The 12,400-nt window shown below is 32.7% G+C and overlaps 1 protein-coding gene across 7 annotated transcripts; it reads right to left on the minus strand.

Annotated features, from left to right (window-relative positions):
• Positions 1 to 387: 387 nt before the first annotated feature.
• Positions 388 to 12,047, minus strand: LOC133777435 (protein SPA1-RELATED 2-like). 7 transcript variants are annotated; one of them, XM_062217012.1, is made up of 15 exons: positions 11,675 to 12,046; positions 10,791 to 11,041; positions 10,199 to 10,356; positions 8,499 to 9,324; positions 8,068 to 8,214; positions 7,362 to 7,667; positions 6,865 to 6,966; positions 6,610 to 6,674; positions 6,079 to 6,164; positions 5,525 to 5,781; positions 5,204 to 5,290; positions 4,823 to 4,908; positions 4,039 to 4,188; positions 3,093 to 3,221; positions 388 to 591 (listed from the first exon to the last, which is right to left on the minus strand). In XM_062217012.1, exons 3-8 carry the CDS (start codon positions 10,312 to 10,314, stop codon positions 6,615 to 6,617), a joined length of 1,557 nt encoding a protein of 518 aa, XP_062072996.1. In that variant the 5' UTR covers positions 10,315 to 10,356; positions 10,791 to 11,041; positions 11,675 to 12,046; the 3' UTR covers positions 388 to 591; positions 3,093 to 3,221; positions 4,039 to 4,188; positions 4,823 to 4,908; positions 5,204 to 5,290; positions 5,525 to 5,781; positions 6,079 to 6,164; positions 6,610 to 6,614. The 7 variants fall into 7 exon arrangements, with proteins under 7 accessions (XP_062072996.1, XP_062072993.1, XP_062072995.1 ...); XM_062217009.1 differs by having other exon boundaries at positions 10,791 to 11,124; XM_062217011.1 differs by adding an exon at positions 2,205 to 2,254 and having other exon boundaries at positions 10,791 to 12,046.
• Positions 12,048 to 12,400: the final 353 nt, after the last annotated feature.

Below are 12,400 nucleotides of genomic sequence, written 5' to 3' on the forward strand. Positions count from 1 at the left end.
TTATAAATTTGTGTTATACTACACTTTAGTATAACACTTTTTTTGTGTTATACTACACTTTAGTATAACACTTTTTTTGTGTTATACTATACTTTAGTATAACACAGTTTTTATGTTATACTACACTTTAGTATAACACATTATTTGTGTTATATAATGAAGTTTGCATAACACAATTCTTTGCATAAAAAGTGTTATTGTAATAGATATTATAACACAATTTTCATGTTATTGTTATATTTAGATATGTTTAAATTCCCATTATATATTTTATTTATATAACACTAATTTATTCTATTATATTTTAATTTTTTTTATATAATTAAAATTAGTTTTCTAATATAACTTAGTATCATCAAATGAACTTGATTTTCAAATAACAAAAAGTAAGAACATTCAACATTGTATTAACAATCCACAAATTAGTTTAAAACATTCAACATTGTCATCAACAATAAAATTTTCTTTAAGTATTCAAAGAGTCTTAAATATTCAACATAGTTAAAAGTTACTACTTTCAACACAAAGAAATAAATAAAGTTACTACTTTCAAGGAGTCTTAAGTATCCTTTTCTACTTCGCTTGTCACATCTGCAAAATAAACAAAGAAATATTTTATGGTTATTATCTAGCATCACATATTACTTCAAGAAAAATGCTATGGAAATTATATCCAAGAAAGGACACCACATACAAAATAATGAATTCACAACTACACCAAAGCAAACAAAAATCATTCTACTTCGAAAATTCTCGGAAATGAGCCTTTTACTTGAGTGTCAAAAGCCATAATTTCCAAGTCTCCACATAAGATATAAAGGAAATACTAGCAGTTTTTTCTTTTTTGGTTTCATTAGGTTATGACAGGTGGGCAAAAGAAACAATTAACTGAAGTCGCACAGAATAGATTAGCATTTGCTAGTTTGGTAAAGTTGAGTTCTTTTCACCATTGTCAAATCTACCAATAAAGCTAAGATCAAAAGATTTATACAATTCTAACTAAGATAGCTAAAAGTCAATAGTTCTATTGTTACTGTCACAGTATATTAATTAGCAAAGCAACCATAAGCTTCTCATGAATGTTAATTAAGAAGTTCAAAAGCACCATCACGAACTTCATCATATGCCATACAACCTTTAATGCATATACAACTCTAAAAGAAAACAAAGCAGAAACTGGAGAAAAACAGTTCCTCTACTTTCACATCTCTTAAATTTCTTTCACTGTATTGATGTAATCATGTGTTGTTTTCTGACAACAGTGCAAACTCTAAAAGTAAACTACATGGTCAAAAACTAAATCTCAACTTCTATAATTAGTTTGAGTATACAAAAATTGAGCTAAAAGTGAAAATGATAAAATAATTAAATAAATAGAGCTCCTATATATTAACAACATCACAATGAATCAACTTCTTTTTCTCCACATTGTCAAGTGAATTCTCATATTAAGAGATTTAAGCAAAACCTGAACCTAACTAAGAAACCCTTAAGATAATAGTCTTCACATCATGCCCCAGAAGTTTGATTTATGCCATATAGCTACCAAATTACACAGACTAATTATATATCACATATTGAATAAAAAATTATATTTTGCTCAAGAGATAGCATATGCCTATGAGTAAAAAATAAACGTAAATTTTTTTCCAAAATTTGATACGGCAAGCTCAGCACCAGCAAAAAAGAACAAAATAGATGAGGGGTTGCTGCTCACTGCCATCATCAGTAACAAATTTTTTTTTTAATTTTTGTTATTAATATTTATTCATGTCATTGTTGTTCCTTATAATGTTATCCTCTTATCAATGTCATAATTATAATTTCCAGTTTCACAGGGGGTGTCAGCCCTTTTTCTCTTTACTAATGCATTGATTAATATATGTTTTCATCTATTTGGCACTACAACCATATATATCATGATTACTGTTTTGATAAGTATATATAATGTTGAAAGAGGACCAAAATCTACACCCTCCCAAACAATCATTGAACTTGAAAAGTTTGTTCATGATATATAGAAAAGTCACATCCTCACATTTATTATTAATTGAGTTTCTTCTTTAATTACATAGAAAGTTTGCAATGTTAGTACATAAAATAGTTCCACCTTCAACATGGATAAGTATTAAAACTAGATTGAAAAAAAAACTATCTAGTATCTAGGGGCTAATTTTTTTTAAAAAAAAAAAAGTAAACTTAACTGCTATTGAACTTCTGTTCCAAAAACCATCTCGACTAACATGACAGCAACCTGAAATGACAACTAGCATAAACCACTCGCAGGAAGAGAAGAGTGAATTCTAGAGAACTTTTTATTTTTATCAGAACTATGGTAATAGCATTTCTTCTCCAACTTGTCTACTCTTTTAGTCTCTCTTAACTTCTTAAGGAAAACTCAAACTGAGAACTTTTCTCAATGAGAAATTAAATAAAACAAGGTTTATAGGCATATCAAGTTAACTTATCCTCAGCACAACTCTGTTGAAACTGAACCCTCAACTCTGAGTTATTACTTACTATACTTTCTTTATCAATAACTCAAGGATTCCACTAGAGTTTATTATAATTTCCTCTTGCTTACTCATTTATTGATTTATTTTAAGGGTTCCTTAGGAAGCTGTTGCCTATTATGATAAATATTAAAAGCCAGTAGTATGAAGAAGAGAAATTGCAGGATCAGAATCTTCTATCGACCCTAATTTTTTTTTATGTTTTCTCCTTAAGGAATAAACTTTTCAGATGATGCCAATACCTCATAAAGCTCAAACTAGTACTTAATATATGAAGATATGATCTTTCTCCTCTATGATCATCGCTCTCAGGCTCAGCTGTGCCAGAAACAACTTTTGTTTCTTTAAAATACGAAAATGACCATTATATATATGAAATTGCATAGCTAACTATAGCATTATATATATTATATGATAGGGAGCATATGAGTTAATGCAGAATTAAAAGAAGTCAAAGAATTAGAAGAGAGGAGGAAGACACTTGATGCTCTGGCAAAAACAAAAATTAGTTACTCCTATTGCCACTGCTAATAAACTTATGTGTGAGATATGAATATGAGAGAAGGCATAGCTCCATACCTAGGGAATCTGTAGAGTGCCAGAGGTGTTGTTGCCAGAAGACTTAACTTTAAAGTGAATAACAAGATTACTGCAGTAGATTGTTGCTGCAGAGTTTTATATGTTTTTTTCTTTCTGGTTCTTTGATCCCTGAAAGTTTAAGATCCTCAACTCAGTTGATTAGTAAGAATGACCATAACCAATTAACCAACCAAATCAGAATGCATATGAGACAAAAAATCACAGAAGAAAATCTTACTATCAATCAATATCAGCTTTACCATTCTTAGTAATAGAATAGGAAACAGACCTATCATGTTTTGACCCAATAAAGCTCCATGACTTAATCGATTTTTAATAAACACATCTTCTCAACAATTTCCAAAAATAAACTACCACTAACTATTATTATTTTAGTTATGCCAAATACATAAACCATCAAAAGGAGCATGTGCACAAACCAGTATAGTTAACAAATTCTTTAGGGAAAATAAAATAAAATAGAGAAGATAACCACCATAAATATTTTGAAGAAAACAAATATTAATTCAAATATGGTATCATATATATAAAACTATATGTTGCTTACTGGCCAGGTCAGTCAACTAAAGGCTACTGTATTAACATGTGGCACAATATATGTAGTCTAAGCTAAACCCATGATATTCCTCCACGAGAAAATAGTTTATTGACAAAGTTATACATATTCTTATTCATTTCCATTTATAAAAATAATATGACCATATTAATAAGGAAAGCATCTCAGAAGATTAGAACCAAAGTTATATATATAATATAATATCATTTCCTCTCAACAATGCAAGAATAAGCAACAAGTTTTGCTATTCTATTGATATGAATCATGATTTTTTAAATACCATTTAGCAGAGGTTTATTGTAGTATTAGTATAATATCTATACATACATATAGATATATGGTGTGTCATTAAAAGGGTGTTTTTAATACCTTGGTGATGGTAGGCCGCCATTTTGTGAGTCGCCTTATGCAAAGTGATGCAGCAAAGGCAAGTCTTTTTAGCTGAGTAATATCATAGGCCCCTCCCAGCTTTGGATCAATCAGTTTTTCAATTTCTCCTTGTTTCAATATTAATTTGGCCTGTTCAATTCATAATTAACAATTATTAAATTCAGTTTGATTACATGTGCTAAAATATTTTGTTACCAAGACTAAGCAAAGTCTAACACCAAGAGAAAACTCCAATATTAGACATTTACCAAAAAATATATGGCAAATTAGTAATATAATAAATCAAGTGGCAACTTTTTCATTGTATAATCATAAGGAAAAAATGGGACTTTCTTTCATTACCCAAGTTAAGCTCTGGTGAGAACCATCTTTAATATGTCTCTACTGTTTACTTGTATCACAGCAACACCACCGAAAAAGTTTGTAAGATAAAATACAAATAAATTAAGCTAAAACCACTCACACAATATCAATATCCAAGAACAAGAAAATTACAACTAATCAACTAACAGAGAATAAAATTTAGTCAACTTAAAACTAACAAATACAACTACTGTTATATATAATAAATATACCTTAACTATCCATTATTATTTGGAGACACATATTAAAAATGAGAGAATAATGAGAAATTGATTCTTATTATTGAAAATGAACCAAGTGATGAGTACAATTAGGTTAGCCAATTGGCTTTATTTATAAGCTGGCTAGCCGATCAAGAGAATTCAATCAAGATAAGCTCAAAAACAATTACAGGTCTTACATGAGCTCAAGAACAAGTGAAGAAGCTCCCCCGCCACCGTTGCATATGGCACCAACCCCGTACTTTCCCTTTTTATGTCTCAATACCTGCAACAACATTATTCTTATTTCAGAAATTCCAAGTAAAATATATCAGAGAGAGCATAGTTACCAATGTCTCTTTTATTCCACAACTAAACTCTCAACAGAAATTTAAAAGAATAAATGAAAACATGAGATCACTTCACATGAGTATATGTAGAAAGCATAAGCTTAGATATGACCACGAACTATGACTTTAGATCATTAAGAAAACATGTAAACAAAACCAGAGAACTATATAAATGATATTAGAATGTCAAACTAGGAATGCATTGCAAGAGAAGGGAAGCTTATAGATTACCCCTAACAATGTGACCAAGATATGAGCTCCACTGCATCCTAATGGGTGTCCCAATGATACAGCCCCACCATGTACGTTAAGGCTTTCCTGAGAGATTTGGAAATTGGAAGAGTAAAAAAATGTAGATAAGGATAGTGACAAAATGGAGCAAAGCTGAAATGCATTGTGGACAGATGAATGACTATACAAATTGCATAAAAGGGAAGAGTGATCACATTTAAAATAGCATACATTTCAGACTTAAGAGTAAATCAACTTGAAAGAAATTATCTAGTTTTCTCCAAACTCACAGTATAGGGATTACAAGTACTAAAATCTTACAGAAAACGCTTCATTTATTTCATAGTAATCAATCTGAGAAGCATCTAAACTAGCATTTGAAATAGCTTTTGGTATCACAAGGGCTGGAGCAGTTGTAAAGAATTCAGGTGCCTGCGAAGATAATCTTCTTTGAGCTATGTTTCAGCAACAGTAAAATAGAACTAGGAATCCAATTCATTGGAATCTTTGCAATTACTTGCAATCCAAGTTGAAGTGCCTTCTCTCCACTCACTAGGACTAATGCAGCTGCACCATCACTATTCATGATAAAAACCAAACCATATTAAGGCAAGTTAAAATCTGAAACCCTAGTCACACACACATAAAAATAAGAAAAAGGCTGCCCATAGAAAATAAACCAGTTTTGTTGTAGCATAAACTACAATAAGTGTTGCACACCAGTTGCTTAAATGTACAAGAAAGTAAATGAGGATTTAGATAGTACAAGCCTCTAAACAGAAGGCACAGGAAACAATATATCTGATTGCATTACCACACTAAGTTAATAATTTTTTTTCAGCATTGGCGGCGAGGGGAAAGGGAGAGGTGGGAACCTTATGATTGAAGCATTGCCAGCAGTAACAGAGCCCTCGTTTTGCTTGAAACTTGGTCTTAGCTTTCTTAATTTTGTAGCATCAAACTATGAAGAGAGACAAAAACAAATTAAAAGTACTGAAGCAAGTATTGAAAAATTTGACTTAAAATCTACTTTTAACTAGAAAACCTTACTATGACATAAATATTAATAATTATACAAGTTCACAAAATTTAGTATATACAATTTAGTATCAAGATAACTCACATCCATATATTTAAAAAAAAAAATGGACCTCAGAAAATCCTAGTAATGTAGAAGCAATCAAGCCAATAATTTGCACTGGTAGAAACTTCTAATTATGGAACAAAACTGCTTTCCAAATAAGCAAGCAAGAAACTTTCACAACTAGAGAAGAAATATGGATTCTGAACTGACTCTAATTTTGATTTTTGCATTGTGAAAAAAAATTACAACAGTAATTTATGTAATTTACTGTCAAAAGAAAAAAATTTCTAAAGTAAATTCTATTTCTATTAGATGTGCATACCTTTTCTAGACCTTCATCCTTGTCAACAATTTTGGATGGCTTCCCTCGGCCCCAGGCACTTCAACCTACAGTTACAAAATTGTGAACCAAGATGGATATTGTAAATTAACTTCAACCATAAAACTAATCTTTTTATAAAGCAATAAGTCTGGCTTTCCTAGAAGCAATAAGGAAGTACAACTAGACAGACCACACAAAATGACGAAATGGTAGTTGATAAATAGAAAACATATCCCTTAGTATCAAGACACAAACCTTTATCGAAATAGCCAGGTCAATCACCAAGCTTGTGACATATCCCAAGACAAGGTCAATGACACCTCTTGCAAATGATGAAGATCCAATGCCTACATCAATCTGCAAAATAGACAGTTAAGCTGCCATTTTCTACAATTTAGTATCCCATAGAGAAAAAAAAAAGAGGTTTGCAAATTATCATATTACTTCAGTAGCCAAAGGGCAAAAGTAAATTTTTCTGTAAAACTAAAAACTTAACTTCTCTTTATTTAGTGTAACAATAAAAATAATTAAAGAAATAAATAATACTTAATGTGACATCTAGGCAAGTAAGATGTTTGACAAACATTTCACATGCTTAGGGAGAGATATGTTTAGGATGTCAAAGCAAACATTAAATCAAAATCATAAATAGATGAAAAATGACTCAGATTCTAGCATATAGGAAATTTTTAAATTTTAAGAGAGAAAGAAAGTAAAAGTAAAGATATATATATATATATATATATAAATACCTTTTCATTAGTATGGCCGGTAAATGTTAAGCTGCAAGCATTTGCAGAAAGACTCCTCTTGAGATCCCATAGTTTTAAAGTGTTGTCAGTGGAGGCAGAAACAAGGGTCTCTGAATCCAAGAATTTCACATAGCTTACAGCTTTGCCATGGCCGGCCAATACACACCAGGGTGTTTTAGCATATCTTAGATCATAACAGTAGGTTCTGTAATCTGCAGACCCAAAAGCCAGTAAGTGGGTCGAATGGGCAGAGAACTGGACACAGTAGACATTTGCAAGGCTCCTAATAGTTCCTAAACAGTTTTTCTGCACAAAAAATATATATAGTTATATATAAGCTTTTTATTGAAGCAAAAAGTAAAATTTTGCTTTCAAGTACCATGGATAATTAGAAGGAAAGTGACAAAGTATAATAGGCATATTTGGCCACAACAGGATCCTTTCACATTTTTTTAGAATGAAAAAGCTCATCTTGTATAATCATGTGAAAGGACTCTAGTAGGGACCTTTTTTATTTCCTATAGATAATGTCTGTATCATACAAACACAAACTACTTCTTTAGGTAGAAAGAAAAAGATCCAAAGGTAATGAACTTCATCCTTGTTATGTCGACACCTTACTACTTCAATAAAGCTAGAATCCTCATTACATATACATATATAGAGAGAGAAATCATATATCTATATATAGAGAGAGAAAGCATACCTCGTTGATGCTCCACAGTTTCACAGAGCAATCATCACTTCCACTGGCTAATTTAGTGGGGTATACTTTTGAAAAGTCAACGGACCATGCTCTCTTCTCATGCTCATTGTATTGAGAGAAAACCTGACCAGTGCTAACATCCCATAACTGAAAATTCAAGTCAACAATTTCATGAGAAAGTATGGGCATTACTAAACACAAACATATATGTTGTAGTATACACCACTGAATTTTAAGGTGAAAACAAGCTGAGCGTGATGTGTGTCAAGTATAGACAGAAATCCCCACATTTTATAATATCTAAAGGAAAAACTTACAAACATCTGCTCTTTACTTAAACATCCTTACAATATTACTTTTTTTTGGGTAAATCACAATGAAAAACCTGTGCGATAACATTAAGTCACAATTATAGCAAAAGATATACAAACCTTGACTGCACCATCATAATCAGTAGAGGCCAAATAGTTTTTGATGTAGTTGTTCCAGGAAACACAACTGATCTTTGATTTGTTTGACATCTCAATCACTGGATAGTGAATATCAACAAAATCATTGAGGAGAGAATTAAACTCAAATATCTTTATTTTCTTTGAAGCTCCAGCAGCTGCAAAGTAGTCTTCATCCCTGTCAAAACTCAAGGAGCATATTACATTTGAAGAATTACTAAATTCCCCATTTCTTACGACTCTGCGCACTTCAAATTTACTGTAACGGGCATACTTGCACAAGCCATCAAAAAAGGCTCCCAGGCAGTCACTTGAATTCTGTTTCTCTTCATCTTTTTGAGCCAAATACCAACTATCACGATTTTTCAATAACTCGTTATCTTGGCGCACTACTACATCAGTCTCAGGAAGTTGAATATTGGACCTCATAGAGAAGTATGCATTTTCAAGCTGACTCATATTTTTCATCAATCTTGATTCACTTGTGTTAGAAACAGGGGACAATTGGGAGAGCTTATCTGAACTAGAAGGCTCTCTGTGAACAGATACATTTTGCTTTCCATGCACAGAGGAGTCATCATGAGCCAAGTGTTTGGAAGGGTGTCTTCTCTCGATTTCTTCAATATCTCCTTCAAAACACTGTATGTCTTCCACTAACTTAGAGGCATCCTTCTGCTTCTGTTCTTTTAATGACTCGAGGAAATGCAATAGTAATTCTGACTCACCATCATCCTGGTCAATGGCTAAAGACAACTCCTCTGGACATGCTTCCTGTAATCCATTAACTACTTCAGATTGCAGGATTTCCCTGTAGTTAAAAGCAACAACCAACAACTGAGGATATTGTATCATGGTGTAAAGGCAGTTGATGTACAGACTAAAAAAGCAGTTTCTATTTAAATCCACCAAATGTCCAAGTCTTCCAATACATGAAAAAACTAAAATTTCTAACAGAGGCACAGGAATTGACAATGTAATTCCATATGAATAGATAAAGAATCCAATCACAAAGGTTAAGAGGATTGTATTATTCTTCAAGAAACTAATTGAAAAACCATATTGCCTAGGCTATTTTTCCAAAAATGTTGTCAGAAAAATCTCCTAAAGGGACCTGAGACTATGTTGTACTTTTTAGTCGCACCAGAAAAATGCATATCAACAAATACAATGACCATAGTAGGGCAATTTTGAAGTCTGGTTTCCAAAACAGTGGACTAACTGCTGCATGCCTGAAATATCTCCTGAATGGACCTGCGAGTATGCCGTACCTATAGTAGCAACCAGAAAATGGATACTGACATTCATCATGGTATGGCAATGGTAATTATTTTAAAATCAATTCTCATATAGTCATATCCTACAAAGGGTCATCTACACATGTGATGCAAATTGTGACAATTTATCAGATCACAATACAAAGATATGAGGAACCAATTTATAAGGGTTTTAATATCCTGCAAATATAAATAGCCTAATTGTCAACAAAGCCATTTTAGGAGGTCAATATAAATATAATATAAAAGAAAATTGGTAATATTATCAATCAAAATTATTTTCTAATATATCAACTATATTCACCAAGGCAATACGTCTTAGAAAATCTTATTCTTTTTTTTTAATCACATCTGAAACAACTAGCATTTCCATCTTTGAATTTATCATGGACACGAATTTAGAGCTACCTTGTTGTTGGGCGCGATGATGGTTCGGGATGAAGTAGCCATAGACAGAATCTAGCTTCCTTGGGATTTTCCAAAAGAAAATTTGGAGGAAGGATCCTATGGCGCAAATCCGACATAGCTGTGGCAAGTGTGCTATCCGAATCAAAATGACCAAGTAACTGAAAGAAACTACCCAAATTAATCCATCAGATTTTTCAGCCAATCCCCACATTCACAAACACATGTAATAAATAGCTAACAAATAGCATATTAATTAACATGATCTTTGCAAACAAAGCCCAAAATAAAAACAAACATTCACAAAATAAGCTGCTTGCATAAATTTTCTAAAAACTGTTAGTACAGTCTTATCTGTTAGGAGCAATACAACTAATATCAATAGCAAGAAACTATAATTAATAGAATTAAAATTTCTTATTCCATTCAAAATTAACAACGTTTGGTATTTTCTGACCAAATAAGAAAGAAATACCTCTCAGAAATTAAATAGACTCAGAGAAGATAATAAGAAAGCACCAAGCAACAGAGAACTAAGTGAACCATGGCAACTGACCAAAGCAGAAAGAATTGAAGTAAAAAATGGAAGACTAACCGTCGTGACCTGGCAGTAGCATAACACGGTTTAAACTCTGTACATGTTTACCATCTAACATTTCTTCAAATTCCTGATGCGAGCTCCTTGCATAGTCACCCTCACCTGGCAGTAGCATCTCCTGTGAATTCAACATTTCTCCTGTGGGTTTCAGAAAAAACTCGTTCTCTTTGCCTTGAAGGTGTTCACGTTCAACTGCATCCAGTGGGGTAACCTCCTCCCCCACACCATCATCCATGCTTCTAAACATACTTTATTCACATATATCCATGAACAAGAGTAGCACTATCAGTCAAAACTCTGAAACCAACTAATGTTGTTACACTAAATACTTCTGCATAGAAGAAATACCACTGTCAAAAGTACAATACTAGCAAGTTAAAAGGCAATGCCCAAAAGATCAAAACATGAAAATATTCTAGCAACCCTTCATCTTAACTAGAAAATATGAATATCTAGCCAGACCCCAGTAATATGCTACTTTCAATTTTACAAACAACAAGTTTTAGAACAAAGCTAGTAACCACACCACGTGCGTTATATTCATGATCGATCAATGGACCCAGGTAAACAGTTCTATAAAGTCTCTAAAACTTACACGAGAGACAGACCACAACTATTTTCCGTTTGGTTACCAAGAAAACAAAACGAAAGGGGGGAGAAAGAAAGAAAGAAAAATGTAACAGTATGCATACAACTCCATTTCACATATATAAACTGACTCAAAACATGAAACAAAATCTCATTTAGCTCAAATGAGTTGTTAATTCTACAATTCTCACACACACAATCACCAAATAATTCTCTTCAATTTTCTCGACAACCAAACAGGAAAAGAATTGAAAGCTCAAACTGTAGAAAAAATAATGAAATCAAAGGCATACATGTACGAATTCCAACAAAACAAACGAAGCACCGGAACATGAAAAGCCGCGAAATGCAATCTCAACGTGGTAAGAAAGAAGAGAGGAGGTGAATTACAGAGGTGACGAAACACAAAAACCCTAAAAGGCAAAGCAAAACTAAAAGCAGTGGTGAAAGAAGAACAATCCAAAAGCACACAATAATAATAAAGCGATGGAAAGAAGAACAATCCGGTGTCGTCGTTCGCCTCTGGTGTCGTGTGAGGGCTTGGGCCCGCGTGTTCGAAGCTTCGACGGGTCTGGTGGGAGAAAGAGATCAGAGAGAGAATGATGAGGAAAAAGGAGAAAGAATTGAAGGGAATGAATTGGGTCTCTCGGGTCTCACAAATGAAAAAAAAAAAGCTAAGTGTGGCGGGATGGTGGAATTATTACCGTCCTTTTTTCATAAAGTGGCCCAATATATTACTCTAGCATAACATTTTTTGATTAGTATTATATTCGTGTGTTATGGAAATGAGTATTTAGTGTAGTGAGGCAGCAACTTAAAAAGTTCTATTCGGAAGTCAAGCATTATTATTGGAATGAGCCCATTCTCTTTCGTCATTGTGCTGATCAAATAATTAGAAGATGTATCTCGGAAGAGGAGATGTTCCATTCTTACTCATTGCCATACTCTACATTGTGGCGGTCACTTCGGAGGAACAAGGATACTAGCAAAAGTTATGCAATGTGGGCTTTATTTGCCCA

The sequence above is a fragment of the Humulus lupulus genome, chromosome 5 (genome assembly GCF_963169125.1).
Source record: "Humulus lupulus chromosome 5, drHumLupu1.1, whole genome shotgun sequence".
Taxonomy (NCBI): Eukaryota; Viridiplantae; Streptophyta; class Magnoliopsida; order Rosales; family Cannabaceae; genus Humulus; species Humulus lupulus.